At 35.6% G+C, this 22,885-nt stretch overlaps 1 protein-coding gene across 2 annotated transcripts in view; it reads right to left on the bottom strand.

The window, feature by feature from the left end:
- The window catches only part of NUP58 (nucleoporin 58), a 50,040-nt gene that overhangs the window by 5,312 nt on the left and 21,843 nt on the right, over positions 1-22,885 (bottom strand). The window contains exons 9-15 of one of the 2 annotated variants that reach the window (XM_042933954.1): positions 20,640-20,719; positions 18,529-18,647; positions 18,020-18,102; positions 15,047-15,248; positions 9,571-9,669; positions 7,874-7,969; positions 5,048-6,635 (exon numbers count right to left, since the gene is read on the bottom strand). In XM_042933954.1, the coding sequence (XP_042789888.1) occupies positions 6,466-6,635; positions 7,874-7,969; positions 9,571-9,669; positions 15,047-15,248; positions 18,020-18,102; positions 18,529-18,647; positions 20,640-20,719 (849 nt within the window). In that variant the 3' untranslated portion in view covers positions 5,048-6,465. Of the gene's footprint in view, positions 1-5,047; positions 6,636-7,873; positions 7,970-9,570; positions 9,670-15,046; positions 15,249-18,019; positions 18,103-18,528; positions 18,648-20,639; positions 20,720-22,885 lie in introns of those variants that run through there. The other variant, XM_042934009.1, reaches the window with a different exon arrangement.

The following is a 22,885-nucleotide window of genomic DNA, read 5'->3' as shown; positions in this document are numbered from 1 at the left end:
GGGACAGAGAGAGACAGAGCATGAACGGGGGAGGGGCAGAGAGAGATGGAGACACAGAATCGGAAACAGGCTCCAGGCTCAGAGCCATCAGCTCAGAGCCTGACGCGGGGCTCGAACTCACAGACCGCGAGATCGTGACCTGGCTGAAGTCGGACGCTTAACCGACTGCGCCACCCAGGCGCCCCGGGCAATTTTAAAACTTAAGATTTCTACTCAGCACAAAAATAAACCATAAATAGGTGTAATGATTAACTGCAAAACATCTGCAATACATAAGAAATTATTTTAAGTGCCATAATTTTCATTAAAAAGTTACATGGCTCCAAGACTAAAGGTTTAAAATTGTTAATTTTCCCAAACATCTCTACAGATAGGAAGGGATTACATCCAAAGAGCTCTTACAAATAATTTTTAAAAGCTGGTTACTACCTACACAAAAATGTTGAAACTCATAAAGAAAATATATCAATGAAACTGGATACCATTTTCACTGATCCTACCAAAATTATTTCTAATAGCAAAAAATATATAAACAGTCGAAATATTCACCAAAAGAAACTGGTTATGAAACAGAGTGTGGACATACATGCTATGCAGTTATGAAGAAAAACAGGAACAGAAGAAGAGAAATTTAACAGAATCTTCCTCTGGAAAGTGAGGTATTTGTTGCTTTTTATTTTCTCCCTTTATCTTGTTCAAATGTAAAATTATCTTTAATTAAATAAATCTGTGGTTCTTCAAATTCAAATTGTTAATACTTCATTAAAAACAGGGGCTCCTGGGACTTGGGTGGCTCAGTTGGTTAAGCATCCGACTTCGGTTCGGTCGGGGTCATGATCTCAACTGTTCGTGAGTTCCAGCCCTGCCTCAGGCTCTGTGCTGAGAGCTCAGAGCCTGGAGCCTGCTCCAGATTCTGGGTCTCTTTCTCGCTCCCTGCTCCTCCCCCAAGTGTGCTCTGTCTCTCCGAAAATAAATAAACGTTAAAAAAAAAAAAAAAAAAAACCAACTAAAACAAAAAAACCCCAGGGGAGCCAGGGGGCGTGGCTCAGTAGGATAAGCGTCTTTGGCTCAGGTCGTGATCTCACCGTTAGTGGGTGGGAGCCCTACCTCGGGCTCTGTGCTCACAGCTCAGAGCCTGGAGCCTGCTTCTGTCTCCCTTCCTTTCTGCCCCTCCACCGTTCGTGCTCTGTCTCTCTCAAAAATACACACTTTAAAAAATTAAAAAAAAAAAAAAATCCTATTCATTCATTGCTCAAAGCCACCTATTACAATTTTCTTGGGAGTTTCCCCGGGCCAAGTTAATTTCTCCTCTGGGCACTCAGTAATTTTCTTTGTATCTTTATCCTATCACTTAATAAAAAGCTCACATTAGAGTATACTTACTTATAATCCTCAACTCTAGAAAAACAGCCTGGTCTTGAATTCTGGCCCATTCACTTACTAGTGACTTGTGCCTAATTTCTCATTTGTAAAAAAGAAATGATAGTACCTACCTCATAGGACTAAGGAGTAAATGAGTTCATGTATGGAAAGCTCTTAAGAGCAGGCCCTTGCCTCCGCTTAGCACTGATGTTAGCTAACATTACTGAGCACAGAAAATACCCCATTGTTATTTATATTCCTCTAAATTCCCAGCACTGACTTGCACACAGCAAATATTAACAAATGTTTTACTGAATTTAACCGACTTGCTACCAGGGGATTCAAAGGGTTGAGGACGACAAAAACAAGGTCTCTGCAAATTAAATTTACAGCCTGGTCTTCAGGACTGCGACCTTTGTGAGCCTGGTAGGTTTTTTGTTGTTCTTCATTGACAGATTAGGTAGCAGAGAAAGAGTGCATTAGACTGAGTAAAGGAGGAAGAGGCAAAAAAAAACCACATTTGGCCCAGGACCAACTTGTCCAGTAACCCCTACTCTTTCCTCAATCTGCTGCTGTCCCTCAGCACCCGAACTTCTCGCCCATTTCCATGGTCTCCTTGTGCCAGGTAAGGTTCATCTCTCTGTAAGGCAAGAAAAGGATCGAGTCTCACCCGTTCTGAGCATGTGGTGCTCTCGGGTTACAGCAGTCAGGCAAGCCTTCCTGGAAAAGCTTTCTTGCTAAACTTCTTACCTTCCGAAGATTCAGATAGTCCAATCTGCTCCCCCTTACCCTAAGGTGGGCAGACCGCCCCTCATGCTTCTCTATGAGCTTCTTCATAGGGAAGCAGTGGGAAAGGTGGCTCCAGAAGCCCCGCACCTGCTACCTCCTCACCCAACACCCTCCCTAGGATGCCTCCCTCAAGTGCCAGAGCCCCTTGTACTTACCTTGCTTTGATCTATGGTTTATTGTATACCTGGAATTTTCCATATAAATCATGTAATGACATTACCTTGGGAGACTCCGAGGGCTTAGGCATGAAAATCAGCGTGCCATTCCTGTCACCGCAGAAAACCGCAGCTCCATGACTTGACATGTGACCTCCAGTAAATTGCATAGAATAAGCCTCAGTTTCTTCATCTAGTAATTGGGAGTTTTCTGCTTTACAGGGTAATATCGAGATTAAACAGGGTAGGGTATATTAAGTTGCGAGTGTGGAGCCCAGAACAGACGTGTTACACACTCAATAAATGGGAGACACCTACAGGTAAAGGTGACTTTGTGAAGATTGAAATTAGGCCCTCCAGCTGAGATTTTCCAGGACACTGACCCCCTGTTACCAAGTCCCAGGGCTGTATCCCCTAAATAACTTCGTGGCGTGTGTTCCAAAAAGGACAGTGCAGCCAGGATTATGCGTGGCGAGACCAGGGCAAGGCACGGAGGAAGGGGATGTCAAAGCAAATGTGATAAATCATTCAAACCTAAGTATTTCACACATGAAAATCCCATTACAATATTTCTAAAAGCATTATTCAAATTCCCACAATATTTGAGATTAGTAAGACATTAACTTGGGTTTACTGTATCATCACAAAAGAACAGTTAACCTGCTTCTGTAATAACGTGAATGACCTTGTACCAAGTGCAGGATAAAAATCCACACTTAGAAATAAAACCAAGACGCAGTTAGTAAAAGCTTAAACAGGTATCTGATAAACACTGTAAAACCTTGCAGAAAGAATAAGAGTCCTAATATATGCACCTATCATGCCATACATATTAAGGTGTCAACTCTCCCCAGATCATAATGGATTTCATTTGTATAAACCCAATCAAAATCCCAGTAAGATCTCTGAAAGAAAAATATGGGTACTCAAGCTTATCTTAAAGAGTAAGTGTCTGAAAATAGCCACCCCGCACAAAAACAAAAACAAAAACAAGATGGGGCAGCTCCCCCATCAGGTACCAAAACAAAGCATCCAAGGACACTGATTACAGCAGTGGGGTACTGGTGCAAGAACAGTGAAACTTGCAAAGTATCAGGGGTTCATGCCATCCAAGTGCTTTATAGAAGATTCTATTATTAATACAACTACCCATCTTTATTATCCCCACTTTTCAGATGATAAAGCTTAAGCTCTAGAAAAGTGAATTAACTTCCCCAAGATCATACAGGTTCAAGGCAAGCGTCTGAACCCAGCTGACTCCAAGAGTCCAAACTACCTCATAAGAGAAACATTAACGTACATTAACTACAGAGAGCATTAAAAAAAAAAACAAAAAAAACCCTACTAAATAAAAATGGACAAAGGATACCAACATGCAATTACATTAACATGCAAATGGCTAACATATATATTAAAATGTTCAACTCACAAGTAGTTATTATGAGGATTGATAATATCTAGGGTTGCAAAGAATACTAGGAAATGGGTACTCATACATGCTGTAGAAGTGTACTATTTATACAGCAGTTTGGGGAGGCAATCTGGCATTAAAAAATACAATTTATATGCATTTTTAGCAATTCCTCTTCAAGGATCAATCCCAAAGAAACATTAAACATAAGAGCCACATACAGCTTTTTCTGTAAAACAGAAATACTGGAAAGAACCTAATTGCCCAACCACAGAAAATACTTTAAACAATTCATTGTACATCCATGCCACGGGATGGTACATAAAAAGTAAATTACATGCACTGACATGGAAAAATGTTGATGATCTATGGTTAAAGGAGAAAGAAGACAAATCAGAAAGTACACAGATTTCTTTTAACCCATTTGTTACAAAAAGAAGGACCTAAGAAAATGATAAATGTGAGAAAACTAGAGAGAGGAAATATTTATATGCATATGTTGAAAAGGGCCATTTTTTAAAGGGTTCGAAAGAATACACACCAAAATATGAAGAAAAGATACTCAGGGGGAAGAAAGTGGGATCAGGCCCTGGAAGCTGAAGGGGACTTTCACATTTTACCCAATATCCTTCTATCTTGTGTTCACTCTACAATTTTTCTAAAAAGCAAGATATATAAATTGGTAAAAACAAAACACTAAAAACCAATCACAGAGAATAAAAGAGCAATAATAAGAAAATTACATATTTAGAACAACTACTGACACCTATAAAGATTCAAAGCAACTGACACAATAAATTTTATTGTTTACATAATGATACGCTCAGGACAGAGTGAAGACATTGGAGACAATGACAACACATTAAACTCCTATCACAAATTGATCTGTTACAAATTTCCAGTGGCTCAACATATTAAAATATATAAGATATAAAGAACAAAATTAAGAAATATAAATATTCAGATTTTTGCAGCACAATGCAATGTCCTTTAAAAAAAAAAAAAAAAGCTTGCTATATTTGGGTATTTAATTCTGACAGTAATTCAAAACACAAAAATCCCACGTTTTCCTACCCTTCCCCAAAATCTGGATCTGGGGATTGCAGTTTTAGAGAAGAATGCAAAAATAAAAACTTCAGTGTTCCAAAACAAAGCATTTTCCTTATTTTAATGCATCAAGGCGCAAAAGTTTCAATTCCAAAAAGCCAATCACTGCTATATGCGGATAAATAAAACAGATTTAACAACACTTTAGTAATCAAACCCAACTAACATTATACTAAAAATATGTGTGTGTGTGTGTGTGTGTGTGTGTAATACCTATTTTAGAAAAAAAGGTGCCTTGGTGAAAATGATTCTGAAAATATTCACTTGATGCACATTATGTACAAAACCTTCTATATAAAAAATTATACTATTTTCAATGAAATTCCATGTTCACATCCCATTTGAAAACTGTACTTGAAAGATAAAGTAGGTCTACTTAATGGTTTCTGTGTGAAATCATAGCTAAGGCAGTTCTCTTTCCAAGGGCCTTCTTTTTCACCCACTCGATGTCACTAATACTAATATAGACAAATAGTGCACAGATGCAATCTGACATGCCTTATGTGTTTTTACCTGGAGCTCTGTTCACTGTTAAAATGGGGTAGTTTATAGTTGCTACAAAGAATACTTTTTTCTTAAAATATATTGTTTCTCTATTCCAAATTAAGCACTTACTTAAGACATTAAGAGGCTGATAAACCACTCCATTTGGTGTCAATATCAATAGCCCTATAAGAAAGAACTCTGTACTGGAATCGCTAGAAAAGTTTCCACTAAAGTAATAGTGCATCCTTCACCTGCATAGAATCAATTTGGCTTAATAGCTCTTTGCCCCCAGACATCAGTCTGGAGTTCAAATATGCTCTTGAAGGTTCATCTCGGATATGAGAAAACATCTCATACAGGCAAATGTGAGGGTGTATGGGGTAATAAAAGTTGTTAAAATCTGTTGGATGATTCTTACAGCACTCCTCATTCAGAGCAGCTGCTATGGAAAAGCCTGGGGGCAACGAAGCAGAGTTGGTCAAATATTTACACCAGTAACCATTTCATTAAGTCTGTAAGTAAATTAAATAACTGCAATGACCTGGTACCTCTAGCTCATCACTCTACAAGCACTGAGGCTTTGAAGCTTAAAAGGTGAAAAACAGAATACCCTTAGAAAAGGGGAACAAGTCTGAGGCAAAAGTTGTAGGTCTGTAAATATATATTTTATGTGAACACACAACTGTGTGTATTATTCTGTATATATTTACATACATATTCACAAGATGCCCTGCAGTGTAGTTCAAAAGGCCTTTATCAAGGAACAAACTGATTCTAGTATAGGACTTAAGAGTTCATACCATCTGTACAAGAAACAAATGTGCATATATTCACATCATGTAAACCTTATCAACAAAAACATTGCTATGACACTAGGTTAAATAGGCTTTACTTATCAGTGATGTAATCAGAACATTGCTTACACTGACCATCAAAAAATAACGAAAAATACACAACTGGGTTTCAAATTCACAAGAAAAAAAGATGTCTACCATGGCAAACAAGAACACAGTTCAGATTCCAGAGTAGGGAAAAATATCAAAACTTTATAAATCTCCTGGGATGCAATTTAATTACTGCATCAATTTTAGAAAAATAGACTCATAGAATGAACGATGCTGCTATGAATTCTCTCAACCACATCAACCCATATGTTTATCTTTTTCCTCTTTTGTTTCCAGCTGGAGGTTTCTTCAACTGAAGGAGTTGTCCTCCTGTTCCAAAACCTGCAGAGGCAGGATTGGACACCCCAAATGTCAAACCAGCTGATGCCGTGATGCCAGGATTGCTGAAGTTAAACCCAGATGTACTTGAGCTGCCAAAGCCTTATGTTTAGGGAAGAAAATATTCACATCAGAAGTTAAAACACAAAAACAAATATAAAGAATGGGGACAAGAGGTAAATTTCTAGCTAAAAGAATATATATTTATAAAAATAGCCAATATATTAGAACACTAAATTTGTAACATGGAATTTTATAGGAAAATAATTTAGCTAACAACTAAGAGGCACCTTTAGAGACCTAAGTTTAGTGACCCAAGCCAAGAGAAACCTTAGCACAAATAACTGAACTCTAGAAAACTTCAAGCTGCCGGATACTTTCCTGTTAAGTAGATATGCCATGGTGCCTTCCTTCTCAGCCGCTCCAGAAACATATTGTCAACATGTAGAAGATGGACCCACTCCTGTAATCCTAAGTCCTCCAAGAAGGCCTCAACCCATGATTTTCAGGACAATGAACACCCCAAAGAGTAGTACCCACTGTTCTGATTTTATAGGAACCCTTGCGTAACTAAGATCAAATGCTATCACTGCCTACTTTATTAATAGTACCGTATTTAGATTATAATCCCCATATCACTGAATTCTATTATCTTACTCTTTGGGAACTGTTGATTTTAAATACCACTTAATATTAAATGAAGTTGCCTTAAAATTCCCTCAATTTAAACACAGTAAGTATTGTGTCATTATTTTAGACATGCTACTTATCCCTAAACGTTATAAGTGAAGGCATTATTTACAAATATAGAGAAAATGGAGAAGAAATTTGGGATTTTCTACTAGAGGAGTCAAAAGATTACATACCTATTTCAAAAATGAACAAAGAACCCAATTAATCATCCATTATAAGAGTAGGACTTTTAAAACCAAAGGGACTTGCAACTAAAGAACATCTCTTTGGGAGAGAAATCATTCTCCTAAACAAACACTGGGTTAAAGCTTTCACAACAATGGGACCATTTATGTAATAATGAAGAGACTTGTTTAACCATAAAACTAGTCTTTGGGTTCAAAAGAATCTCTACTTAGTTAAAAGAGGATATAATTACTTATTGTCTCAAACTAATAAGTCTTGTTAGAGATATTTCACAAACCTGACTTTTAGTTTCCAAGAGAGATAAAACTGTATGATTAGTTAGGCTTACATGCTTCATTGTGGGGGGTAGAAACTGAATCAGGGATTGCTTCTGGCTACTGGAAATAACAATCATTATACTTTTAAATTACATAATTTGCATCTTTAAATTTGCCTGAAATTCAGGCCAAAAACACACAAACCTGCACTAAGACTTCCTGAGGGTTTATTTGTTGTTCCAAATCCAAATGTGGAGGCCCCTGTGGTGCTGCATCCAAAACCAGAGCTAGCTCCAAATCCTAGTGAAAGGGTAATAGAGAAATATACAATGGTACGTAAAACAGAGATTAAAGGTTACTGACAAGTAAAACCTAAAATTATCAGAGGTCTAATAAACACAGTGCTATTACACAAACCTGCTATTTACTCTTGCGCATCAGACTTCTGAAGAATCAGATTAATTCTGAAATGAACATTTTGATCTATTGAGACTAAGTTTAAGACCCATCAGTAATTTTTATACAGAACAAGCTATAAAGAACAAGATCGTATTAGTATTTTCTCTCCCAGATTGACTAGAAATTTTAGTGACCACTGAAATATGGTGTTAGGTCAAACAGATATAAACACATCTACTTAGGGATATTTCATTTTGGGAAAAAAAAAAAAAAAAACTAAATTCCTAAGTAAGCGTGACATGCACAAGAATTTAAACACCAAGTACCATAAGACAACTTTTACTCTGCTTTTTACCAAAACCTTTTCACTTAAGAACCTTCACCATTGAAAAACTGCATAATTACAAAACGGTTAATCACATTAAATCTACTCAGCAACACAGGCTCCTGCCACATACCAGCCGATTTGACAATTGAGAAATTTCGAGTGGGAGATCATTTTTCTTTCTTAATAGTACTAGTCATGATTTAAATACAAAAATATTTTTCGTCATATGAAGTTCAAGAAGAGATTCTGCTAAGTACTTAAAGACTTGTCTCCATTCTCCTCAAAGTCAAGTGATCTAAAAATAAAATTCAAATTCTTCTTAGGCTACTCTGCAATAGTCTATCTAAAATAAGGAGTCTGAGACAGTATTATAGCCTATGACACTAAGAAATATGATGGCAAACTGGATTATAGATTATAGGAAATATGCTGTCTACTATAATTCTAGTAATTCCAATAGAGTTTACTATATTAAGTAACCTTGATTGCTCACAGACTTCCACTCTTATGATGATATATTTTAGTGGAAATAATATATTCATTATATGACAATATGCTTGTCAAAATACATTCTACTGTCAAATACCCATACCACAGAACTGTGAATACATTTATATGTAGCATGATGATTGGCAGAAGACTTACCTTACTAGAGTTAACTTATAAAACTATTAATTGTTATGTATACAAGTATGCATAAAGGCAGCTATGCCAAAAATGCTTAGCAAAAGACAGAAGCTGAACTGTCCAATTTATAATAAAATTATTTTCTCATCTAAAGTGTTCATTTACAGAAAAAGAAGATAATGATTAGATGTCCAGAAGCAGTTTGGACTCTAAAATGATGTGATTAAGACTACTGGTTTTTTTTTTTTAAGTTAAATTTATTAAAACTAAGTAATTTGCAAGTTCATATTTTAGCATATTGCTTTGAAAATACGAACATCCCTACCAATTAATTTTACTATTCTTTTTTTATTTACTATTCACTGAAGATGAAATGATTTAAGTTCTAATTCTAATACTAAAAAGCACTGATTATGTTTGGAGAGCTGTTTTTGCCAGATGGAACCTTAACTACCAAAATAGCAGACCCTCTTAGAAATTTTTTACAGGCTAGTATCAATTCAAATGTATAATAGTCCAAGGCAATATTAGAAAAGTTAAAGTGTACCTCCAAGGTTTGAAGAACCTAAGCCACTTGACTGCAAGCCAGTGCCAATACCTGAGCCGAATGGTGTTCCAAAACTAACTCCCAGAGATGGCTGTGGCCCTGGTATAAAAAAAAAAAAAAAAAAATGGGGGGGAAAAAAAACAAATTTGCCTTACTCTTTCAAGATTAAAATTTCTTTATGAAATTATTTTTAAAATAAACAGTGATTAATTTTAACAAATTCTATTTGCTAAAAGCCAGTTTTCAGGTATCTCCCCAGCCTGATTTACCTAACCAAAAAAAAAAAGTTTTTAAGTAACTTGTTCACACTAGACAATTAAAAGAGGCTTAGCACATCGAAAGATGTTATGTTAACCTACTAAATAATTTGAAATCTTTAATGTATTGTAAATTATAGTTCTTTTGGTTTTCTTTCTAAAATGATTTTAGATCTCCCCACTTGTTTTCTGATAAAATTAGTTGGTGTAATCAGTAAAAGGTTTTTACTTTTTTTTTTAAAACAAGCTCCTCATCGTTAGAGTCAAGTCTCAACTGATCAGAGACTGACGCTAACGTGGCAAAACTATCATGTTACTTCATAAGAGTAAGTACCAAAAAAACTAGGCATTTTTTATACGAAATATAAATGATATATACAATAAGTAGATAAAAAACAAGACAATGTTTTATTTCATTAAATTTATTGTTCATTTTAAAGCAAATCAATTACACAGTAACATGACAATTCCAACTTGTTCACAAAAAGTGATAATTGAGTCTATTATTAAGCTCTGCTACATTACACCACTTATCACCTGATTAAATAAGATAATGAACATTTACAAAGGCACCGCTGTGTACCTTGACAGATTCAATACATTCAAGATTTCAATTCAGAAGTTTCTTTCCAACATTTTGGAAAATGTACTCAGATGCAGAACAATTATTAGTCATCCTTTTCCCATTCATTAAAGATTTTGTCTGAGTCTGTTTGGCAAGAATAGCATCAAACTTACTAGCCTCTCTTTTTTTAACTACTTTTTCTTTAACTAAGCAGAATACAAAAATCTAAAAATCTCTCATTTGATAAATAATTTATGAAAATTATTCAATAAATCTCATAGTACAATCTTCAGTCTTGTCTTTTTCAAGCACAGTGATCAGTGCATCTCAAAGTTGAGGGAACTGCCAAAGTAATATACAGATTGAAATTTAAACTCTTCGAAAAAAATCAAAGCCTTCAAGTTGTTCAATGAAGAATGAGGTTTGTATATTCAAAAGGTAGTGTACAATTACAAAGCATTAAAAAAAAAAAGAAAAAGAAAAAGAAAAAGAAAACCGAGGAACTATATTTTGCTACCCTAGGACAGAAACTGGACTTTTCAAATAGCTTCTACCCAGAAAATAAAAAGTAAGAACTAATAGCAGCCAGAGTTCTTATACTACTATGAAAAAATAAATTAAAAAAGGATTTAAATTTTTACATCCAGTTTGAGATCAATTTGAGAATAAAATACCTGCCTAGCAGCTCTTTTGTAAAATGTTACTATAAGAAAAAGAAACTAAGCATATTACTTTCTTATTTCTAACAAAAATAATACGTAGAAAACACACGTCCAGTTTCTTTAACACTGAGAGACTTAAGTGTCACATGTTTATAGGAGGCACTGCTGGTGGAAGGCCCTAAAGAACAACGCACACCACAGCCCTCAACCCTACAAGTCGTTAAGAGTTACTCAAATAACATGCTTTTTGTTGTGTGTGGGTCTGTTTTTAAGAGTAACCCTAATCATCAATATTCAGAATATAGGTCATCAAGAACTCTGACAATGACAAGACTTTCCATTGCACAACAGGTACATGATACTTTGAGTTTTGTACCTTCACACAAATTCTGAAGGCAACATCATTTATAAAACTAGTAGGCAAATGTATAACATTTTTTAATATCAAAAACATGATAAATATCTCCCACGCCAAAGTATTAGCATATATTACACTCTGGCCACCATATAAATTAGTTTCACTATTAGAAAGCAGAATCTAAATCCTTCAGGCAAAAGTCACGTAAACAATTCAAGAAATCTGTTTCAAAATCTGAATAGTCATTCAATGAGAGGCTTAGTTCCATAAATAAAACCAAGTTAGTAGTAATATATCCCAATAATTGCCCAAAGTGAAATCTTCACGTAGAGTAACATTTTACAAAAGTTACCGGATAACATATTCACACACAACAAAATCAAGTTCAGCACTGTAATTCATATTTTCCAGAATAAATTCTACTTTCTTAAAAGTAAAACTGCATTCACAGGAAAAGGACTAAAGTGCTAAAATTTTTTGATAATTTTCAATAATTACTCAAAATATCTAATGTCATTAGTATGATTATTCCTAGGTCATATTTTAAAAATAATTTTTTCTTAAAAACAAAAAATGCCTTTTCCCCCAATTTGAAAAAGTTTACTTACTGATTTAACGGGGAATGTTCCTTTGGTTGTTAAATACAACAAAACCAGAAAACTACAAGAAACTAAAATGAAATACTTAACGTTTCCTATTTAACACTACATCTTAAATGTCCAAACCTACACTAAAAGCTAGAAATTAGGAACTCTAACAAAATGTCTCAGCTCTCCTTAAAAATAGCAGCTAAGTCACACGAGAATAGTCTTCTTATGTAAACATCAAGAACTTTTTTAAAAGTGTCAAAACACAACAGCAAAACTTAATCCCAGTACGTTAGCTTAGAACAATCTATGCTAGGTTAAAATTATATTGGTAATCCTAATGTAAAATGTCTTAAGCTTTTTAAGAGGCTTCAAAAGCACTGATGGACAAGTGTACTCAAGATCTACTTATGTGTAATTTATCCATGTTCTGATGCTTATTTCACACATAATTAGCCCGCTGGTTTTCGTCAGTTTTTTCTTCAGCCTTCAGAAACAATAACCATAAATCACGCAGGCCTAAGACCTATTATATTTTTTTCACTTAAAAACACCAAAGTTAAGAAGTCACTTAAACCCATACCTCCATCTCCAAGAGAAACCACCTTCAGAAGGTGGCAGCCTAAGAAAGCTGTCTGCATTTTTTATATTAATGAAGAATCCATATGCAACTAAAAGCAAAACCCCTGACAATTCAAATCTTGCACATCAACAGTGATACATAAAAACAGCACACAAGCCTTACCTAACTGAATCTAGATGGTCTTTAAAATTATTTGCACTTAAAAAGCAAAAGATATCCTCAAAGTCACAGGACACAAAGATTAAGTCACCGAGTGAATACAAAGCACAATATTTCTCAACAGGCGGTAACTCATCAAAGCGGTCTGTATCTAGGAGACCTCATCCGTCTCGCTGCAGTGGTGACAGGACTGAAATAACGAACATTCTGACTACAAGACGCGTAAAGGAATGCACTATATGGAGCTGGGAAGGCCTTCGAGAAACAGAAGACAAAAAGCAAAATTTTTATTACTACTGTTTAACTTCTCAGTTCTAAAAATCACACAACTCAAAATGTAAACGGGGAAGCCCTCATACAGGCTTCACAACTGCAGGGGGCCGCAGCTGCCCTGAAGCCTGGCAAAAGTCACAGAGGAAATTAAATGAGCAAAGGCTCCGCAAGATGATCACTCTAAATTAAGCCAACGTTCTCCATCACCACGGAGAGCAAACACCATACTCAGCTCACTGTTTACCTTTGTACCCTCGGAGCCTAGCACATAGTAGGCACTCATATTTGTAGAATGAACATACATCTTCATATGTCCATGAGCATAAAACGTATGAGTGAAAACCTACAAACCTCTCAAGACTGTCTACATAAAGGAATTAAAAAACAAAAACAAAAACCAAAAAAAACCCAAAACACAAAACGTAACAACCCTGACAAGTGGTTTTGCTTCAAATTTAGCTGTATACCACAGAATATAAAATTCACTTATCCCATGACATTTTAAATAACTGACTTTTTAATTTTATTTATTAAAATGGAAATCCCTTATGTTTTAAAGGACACTTAACCAAAACCCATGCTTATCTGATCTTTTTTAGGATTAATATTGGCTCTGAAAGGTAAGTTGGTACTATGTTGGCTTGATTAGCTGGTTAAATAATCATGAGAACTGATAATCACAATTATGGGACTGATTCCTATGCTGAATCAGTATGATTATCAAGTCAGTATAGGAATCAGTTCCATAATGACTTTTTTCCTCCATAACTCGAGAATGGAATCCTACACTCCAGCCACGGAGAACTAGTAGATAGCGCCACTATGAGCCACTATTCACACGGGTCCAGCCACGGAATGTGGAGGATTTGGCATAAACCAATCACCAGCCATTCACTGACGGTAAGTCGATTCTGGCATCTCCAAATGTGAAGAACAATTTTTAAACCGCCAATAGTGAAAACCAGAGAATGTTTCCCTAGTAGAGGCAGCCTGAATGCAATCTAGATATGTCTGTTTTTTTCATTTTTTTTTTTACTTTTTGTATTCTAATTTACTCTTGGACTATATGGAACTCTCAGAAAGACACATGCTATAGGATAATAATAAGGATTACTCAAAAATTTCTGAATGAATAAAAAAAAAAATCAATATCCATTAAGACTGTATTTTCTCTGTCATACTTCAAGCCTGACAAAAAGGAGACTGTAGGAGTAAAGATAACAATCTCCCAAAGACACAGGACCAAACTCCACACCGCAGAACTAGACCACAAAAAATGTTTCTTTTGTCAGAAGTGGAATTAAACCAAGGACTCAAATTATCTGCTTTCTAGTATCTCACCAATTATTTTCATCATCTGCCCAGCTTTCCCAGTTCAAACTTCTTAATGTGCAATCCAGAGCATCTCAAAACATCTTTTTCCTGCTCCTGCTACTGTTCTGTTCATTCTGAAAAGGTACAAATAATTCTAGCATGTACTTTCGTCCGAATTTGGTTAAAAGAACCTGTACTGTTTCTAGTCATTATACATAAAAACAACCAACTGATCTTCAACACACCTTCAGTCATAAAAATGTACTTCATCCTAAATGTGGGTACTCTGTAATCACTATGTATGAGGAAACAAGAATGCACCATCTATCAGTATCATATATGAGAAATGCAATAATGGCTGAATTAGCTTTGACTTTAAAACAATAAATGATACAATCACGATTTTAGAACGTGTTATTCTTAAATGTAATTCGGTAGTGAAACACCATGTTCTAAAGGGTATTTATAGCAATACAGCAAATAACATTAAGTAATTCACAATATTCAGTATCTAACTGATGAATAATTATTGCTAAGACTACCCTGCATTTTTTATCAGGTATATGTTTATAATTGTGTCCATCATAATTTTTAGATTATACTGGAATAGCTACTCATAGAAATTTTTCAGTGCTAACACAAAAGGAAGACTTATAAAAATGCACATAAATGTTCTGCATTTTAACAGTAAGAAGCTATAACTTGAATGCATTCAGACCTGTAGCAGGCTGTTGCTGCTGTGTAAGAGTTGCAGCCATGGCAACGGCTGCCGCGTTTGGCATGTTGCTGAAAGGGGTGGGTCCCGTAGTAACTCTGGGTGCGTTCTGCCACTTCTTGGCTTCTGCTCGCCTGGCTTCAAACACATCTACAGCATCTCCCAAGAACATTTTCCTGTAGCCAAGGTACTGTTCTTTTAGCACCTAAGGGAAAGAAAAAAGAAAAGGTTAATCAATCAAGTTCTGTGTTGAATCTGGTAATACGGGAATAATCTAAGTAGGAAATAAGAAGATCAAAGACATTGCCAATGCTATACATTCCCCCTAAAGGGCAAATCAAAGTGCTACTAATGCATGCAATGTGAAATGATGCATGCAAGCTCTAATGCTCTCTTGAGTATTTTCTTCCCTAATTTTGTCATGTCTTTACAATAAACTGCCTAAAACATTCTGGCTCCACGAGGCCTCTTTAAAACGAGTTAGCTAGTAACATCTAAAATTCCACTTTCAATATTCTAGTTTTTCACGATTGTTGCCCCCTCCAACATCCAACCTCTTGATAACTTTCAGATGCAAAAAGCTGAAAACATGTACTACATATGTATATGCTAAATGCCTTCTTTAAAAGGCCTGGGTGACACGTGTTAAAATAAGTGACTTCGGCAGAGACAGCTTGGAGGGTTTAAAAAGGGTTTTCACTTTATCAGTATTGTTTGACTATTTTACCACGAGAATGACTCATGTTGAGCTTGCATAACCAAACGAGGAGGGGGAGTGAGTTTATAATTTCAGAGTAAGAAAGAAAAATTACCACGTTCATCAAGTGGGCTCGTTCACCCAATGCAGCATCTGCCTTGATTAAGGCCATTAACTCACATCAGAATTATTAGATACTTTCATTAAGGGTTTAATCAAATTTTGATCAGTTTTAAACAACTTTTTAAAAAGATATAGGATTTTCAGATTTCCTACCGTTCTCAGCAGTAATGTCTTTTTGGTCTTAACAGGTAGAACACTTAGAAATCTTACTGCTATTTATAGTATTTAAAAGTCATCATCCCCTTTTGTGTGGATGTCAGTATTTGATGTTCTGGCTCCAGACTTTCCTACCTCTTTAATGTACTGAAGCAGGCCTGCCAAGAACTGAAAACTGGGGAAAATGCAGTCAGAAGTAGAGTATGTGATGTCAGAAGAATGAGTTTTATTAGAAGTGATCTCCCCCTAATCCATCCTCTTCTCTGTGTAACTATATGAATATAGCCATACAATGTTTGGCATTAGTAGTCCATCAATTTGTTCTGCTTCAGACACTGGAAAATAATCACCTGCCTTAGAGACTTGAAAGACAATTGGTTTAAGGAGAGAAAAGAAAAAAAGAACAGCTATCAGCCTTGATTTATATAGTTAATTGATAAAACGTCCAGTTTTGTTAATGTCCTTGGGGCCTGGCTGGCTCAGGTAGTTTAAACCTGCTTCAGCAGATTATCTCATGAAAAACAATACAAAAGGAACAAAAATTAAAAAACGACCTCCTGTGAGATTTCTGTAAGTAAATGAAGCTAGAAATTATACTTTGGTCACTAAATGCAACTGAAAATAAATGGCAAATCTGATCATGGAACATTCTTTGGTTCCTGGGAATGTATATTACAATGTACATTACTAAAAAACAAAAGAAAAGAAAGAGAGAAAGAGAGAAAGAGAAAGAAAGAAAGAAAGAAAGAAAGAAAGAAAGAAAGAAAGAAAGAAAGAAAAGAAAGAAAAGAAAGAAAGAAAAAGAAATAAGAATACCAGAGAGGAGAAACTGCCATTGAAAAAGCATGTATACTTACAAATGACATGTCTGGAATTTGCTTTAAAATGTTCCAGGGGGAAAAAAGCATCCCTGGGTGGGAACTGACAAAGCAAGGCAGGATCCTGATAATGGGTGAAGCGGAGAGTGGGTACCTGGCATTCATTACAACAGTGCCCTTCTTTTTGTGTGTCTATTTGAAAACTTTCATAATAAAAATTAAGGGGAAAAAAAAAAACTGTACAACACAGACTTCAAAGTACCAACAGAGAATCATCTTTAGTACTTTAATAAACTAATTTCAAGAAAATTCGATAAAAATTCCTCCTTTAAAACTATTTTAAAAATCTGGTTTAGAATTTTAAATATATTAAAGCAAAAGCTCCAAAGCATGCTCATTTCAAAGCTGGTATAATTTATGGGGCGCCTGGGTAGCTCAGTTGGTTAAGCATCCAACTTTGCCTCAGGTCATGATCTTGCAGTTCGTGGGTTTGAGCCCCACATTGGGCTCTGTGCTGACAGCTCGGAGCCTGGAGCCTGTTTCAGATTCTTTGTCTCCCTCTTTCTCAGCCCTTCCCCCTGCTAACACTCTGTCTCTGTTTCTCTCTCTCTCTCAAATAAACATTAAAAATAAAATTAAAAAAAATAATAATAAGACCTATGTTAAAATTAAAGCAGCACAAAATACTTTTGCTACTAAGAATGTTTCTTTTCTGTAGTGCTGCTCCTAGTTGTAAAGACATGGAAACAACCTAAATGTCCAACAAATAGGATGGGTTAAGGAAACTACGCATATATATATATATATATATATATATATATATATATACACACACACATACATATATATATACATATATTTATACACACACTGAAATCCTATGTAACTACTAAAAATGATATTGAAGAAATATGTATATCAACGCAGAAAATTGTTTACAATATACTACTGAAAAAAGTTAAGATAGCTGATTGCATAGAACACTTGGATCTTTTTGAAAAAACAACAGATATTATCTGTGATTGTATCTGAGCATGATTGTGGATTGTTTTAGTTTTAGTCTTCATCACTTATATGTAATTTTAGCTATTCCTATAATTAGCATGAATGCTTCTGCTCCGCAAATGAATACTTCACTTGGGTCTAGATACACAGATCCATGAACTGGTAATGAAAACTTACCTTTACATTTTCATGAATAGACTGAAGTTGTGCAGCTAAAGCTACAAATGTTTGATAAATTTTCTGCATAGCCATTGACAAATCTATAAAAGAAAGTTATATTATCACACAAATATACATGTAACATAATCAGTATTATTTTTCTATGACTTGAGTGCAGTTTTTGGTACTAAAAGTGTAGGAGGCACAAGACCACGTCAATATTTCCATGACTGAGAGAAGAGAGCACAGCGAGTTGACTGAGAGCAGGGTGTCTGAATCAGTCATCAGGGGGAGGGGAGAAGGCCCTGAAACTTCTGCCTTGGTCAGCATAATAACAGTTCATAATAAAGCATTTTCTATTTATGGAGAATAAATATCTAATACAAGCCTTAAGGAAATTGTATAGCAGCTCAAGACAACCACTAGCAGTTATGTAGAATATTATGTGACAACACCTTAACCTCTCTTACTAAAAAACAGTGCTATCAAAAAAAAAAAAAAAAAAATCACCACAGAAAGCATGTTACCTTGAGGGGTTATATGTGAGTTATTTGCTTGTGTGGCAAGATGGTTTTCTAGCTCTTCAATCTGCTGTCTGTACTGCTGAAGCTGTACCTCAAACTGCTGAACCAAGATTCTGAAGTAGCTATACAAAAACATTTACAAAGTCAGATCAAAGTTTTAAAAATGCTATTTTCTTTGCATTAAAATAACCAGTAAATAAACATATGCCCCCATTTAAGTAGGGCCTTTGACTTAGTCTGAGGACATAAGGATATGGCATAGATATTACTGAAACCAGAACCAAAACTTGTGAGTTATCAAGGTATCAAAAATAGATCATGAAATTACTCCAATCATGAAATATCCCAATTAAGAGACAATCTACAAAATAACTTTCTATGCTTTAAAAGTATCAACGTTATGAAAGACAAAGACTGAGTAACTGTTACAGACTGGGAGAGATGAAGGAGAAATTAATGAATGAGAAGTGAATGGGAACCTGGAATAGAAAAAGTACGTTAGTGGAAAACAGGAGACTGGAAGAAAAAAATGCACGTTAGTGGAAAAGTCAGTAAAATTCAAGTAAGTTCTGTTGCTTGATTAGTAACACCACACCTATGTTAATTTCCTATTCTCGATAATTATACTGTGGTTACACAGTATTTTAACATTAAGGGAAGAAAGGTAAGGGATATAAGGAAGTACTATCATTTTTGGAAATTTTCTGTAAGTCTAAATAAGTTCAAAAAAGTTTTTTTAAAAAGTGCAATTGTCAACCAGATTTTACAAGTACTTACAGTCCTTATATTTATAATCTGAAAACACTATAGTGCCTGAGGAAAGCATGTAATTACTGCTACTATGCTGCTAAATTTAACCAGAGAATGCCAGATAAATAAAAGGGACCTTGAATAGTATACAAAGCGTGCTGTATGTAATTCTGTAAGAAATGGGCAACTACGAAAGCTTTTTGCAATGGAAAATGATACAATTCACCCCATTTCAAAACCAGCTCTGATGGCAGCATGACGAATGAGAAGGATAAACTACTAGAAGGCCGGTGAGGAACACAGCCCATGCTAATCTGAATAAGATAATCAGAGTAGCACTGTCCTTGTTAACATGTCCTGATTTTGATCACTGAACTGTGGTTATGTAACAGAATGTTCTTATGTTTAAGCAATACACACTGAAGTACTTTAGCATAATGGGCATCTGTCTGCAAAGAATTCAAACTGTTCGGGGGGGGGGGGGGAATATGTATATATATTAGAGCAGGGAACAAAACAAACATAGTAAAAATATTAACATATAAGGAATCTCGATAAAAGATACATGGGAATTCTTTGTTTCCTTCTTGAACTCTTCTCTAAGTCTGAAATTATGTCACCATCAAAAGTTAAAAGAAAAAAGGGGTGAGAAACTAGGAGTCAGACCTCCACCACTCCTCATGCCTCGGGCCCCTCATCTCGAAGACTGGGATGGTGACAGCTGTAGAGGTTTCGTGGAAAATGAGATAAAGTATGTCAAGTGCTAAGTGCACTGCTTGGCCTATGGTAAGCATCTGATAAATATTAGCTATCATTAGCTCTAGCAACATGAAAAAATATAAAGAGACAAGATAGATACCACTTGGCAACTAGACAGACACACATCCTGGGTGAGAAGACTGCAGGTGGATGTTTTTTATTTTAACTTATCTACATTTTCTAACTGCTCCTTCTGATGATTTATTACCTGTGTGAATAAAGCTATGCAAACAAGTAAAAGGGTTAAACTACTTCTAGAACGCCCTGTTTAAGGAAGGGATTATCATAAAATTATTTTTAAATTAAAAAGTCCTTGTTGGTAAAAATATCTACTATCTGCAATATTTAATGCAGTGGAAAAGGCCATAACATACAAATGAAGTATAACTGCATAACACTGGTTAAAAGCTCAGATCTTAGCCATCACTTACCCTTCGATAAAATGAAGATAATGAACTGCCTTCTTAGGGTTATTGTGAGAATTAAAAGGAGAAATCCGTGTCAAGTGCTTATTAACCCAGGCTTGCTACATAGTAAACTACAAATTCTTGGCCTATATATTGTACTGTTTGGCTTTCCTAAAGTGAGAAAATCCAGTAACTTACTCAGCGGGAGCTGTGTTTTCATGTTGGAGTCCAGGTGGTGTTTTCTGGGTTCTTAAAGCTATTTCAGCATTCTTTAACTCCTAACAGATCAGAGGGAGGGAGGGAGGGAGGGAGGGAGGGAGAGAGAGAGAGAGAGAGAGAGAGAGAGAAAAAGAAAGAAAGAAAGAAAAACAGAAAGAAAGAAAGAAAGAAAGAAAGAAAGAAAGAAAGAAAGAAAGAAAGGTTAACCAGTTAAAAGCCAGGTTAAAAATACCAATGATCTCTGGACTGAAACTTCACACAATGCCACGCTCATGCTCCGAGAACACGTCATGTTTAACCTGTTTTACAAGTTGCCAAAACCTCTTTCCAAAGTATACTTTTAATGAAGGTTATGATAAATTTATAATGAGCTGCTATCTATTTTAAGAACTATGGACGTCTATACAATCTGTGAAGTTAATTCATCCACAGCAAAAGACTCTGCTATTATTTAAAAATCTTTAAGGGGCATCTGGGCGGCTCAGTCTGTTAAACATCCAACTCTTGATTTTGGCTCAGGTCATGATCTCATGGTTCATGAGATCAAGCCTCACATCCAGCTCTGGGCTCACCGTGCAGAACCTGCTTGGGATTCTCTCTCTTTCTGCCCCTCCCCTCCTCGTGCAAACATGCACACTCTTTCTCTCAAAATAAATAAACATTTTTTAAAAAGTGCCCTCTTGAGGCCTTTGTGCCTCAGTCATACCTTGTACCTAGAACATAGTACCGAACTGACTTAATTCACTCTCACTAGTATATCACGCGTATTTTGATCCCAACACTTCTGCTGAAGTGGTAAAACAGATCCTTAAAAATGTTCACCGACTCCACGGACTCAATGATATAACCGCAACAAAGCATCTGGCACCTACCCTACCCAGAAAGAAGTTTAACTACACTTCTTGTTTAACCTCTTGAGTTATGTACCCCCCAAAATGAAGTATTTAAAAGACTTTGCTTCCACAAGGTTCTGATGTTTGCAACCACAACACTGCTCCTCACCTCAGAATTGCTTTTATTTCCCCAAAAGGCTTTCTTTGAAGAAAAGGGTTTGGCGTTAAAGATTGATAACTTCACTAAGGGAATCAGAATATTTTTTCAATAGATAATTCACTGAAGTGTGGGTAGAGCACTAATTGCCGTAAATTAGAAATAACATAAGTTTAGATCAAATTTCTTTGATATCATCTACAAAATTTTCTAAACCCAACTTAGAGGACTTTAGCCCTAAGGAAGCTTTCTTTGATTCATCGTCTTCTTCATTTGCCACCTTTATATTCTACCCAAACTTTCATTATTTCATTTGCTCTTTTAGTCTTTTAGTGCCTTTCGGGTTGTGTTTTTATCTCTGAAAGACTATTAGCAAGTCGAGTACATAAAAAGTATTCCAAATATTTATGAATAGAATCATCTGGTACTAAAGTCACAACGGATCCCATTGTAACATTCACCTCTGAGTTGCCTCCTCTATTACTGTGTTAATGAACTTTTCCATAGAATTTGTACAATTTCATACATTTCACATATGAAATTTGTGACTTCATGTAATGTTTAATCAGAGTCTAATCATTCTCCACCAGAGGCATAACATTTTCTTTCTCCTAGATATGACATATACATACATATATATGTGCATACATACACACACACACACACACACACACACACACACACACGAGGAATAAGAGAAAAAGAAACATGGGAGAATATTTTATTTGTATTTAACCAATGTGTGTAGGCAACCAGGAATTCTGAAAGCAGACAACAAAGGCTTTGAATTCCTTTTTTTTTTTTTTTTTTTATTTTTTTTTTAACGTTTATTTATTTTTGAGACAGAGAGAGACAGAGCATGAACGGGGGAGGGGCAGAGAGAGAGGGAGACACAGAATTGGAAGCAGGCTCCAGGCTCTGAGCCATCAGCCCAGAGCCCAACGCGGGGCTCGAATTCACGGACCGCGAGATCGTGACCTGAGCTGAAGTCGGACGCTTAACCGACTGAGCCACCCAGGCGCCCCTTGAATTCCTTTTAAACATCATAGTTTAGAATAGCTACTTTAGTAACACATTTTCATTAAAAATATCACGAAAGTATTCTCCAATAGTTGACTTAAAGACTTAAAGGTAAGCACACACAAATTTCTAATTTTAAAATAAATAAGACCGGGGAATATAATGTACAGCATGGCGACGACAGTTAATAATAATGTATTATATATCTGCAAGTT

The sequence above is a fragment of the Panthera leo genome, chromosome A1, assembly GCF_018350215.1.
Source record: "Panthera leo isolate Ple1 chromosome A1, P.leo_Ple1_pat1.1, whole genome shotgun sequence".
NCBI lineage: Eukaryota > Metazoa > Chordata > Mammalia > Carnivora > Felidae > Panthera > Panthera leo.
This window is presented reverse-complemented; position numbering and strand designations above follow the sequence as displayed.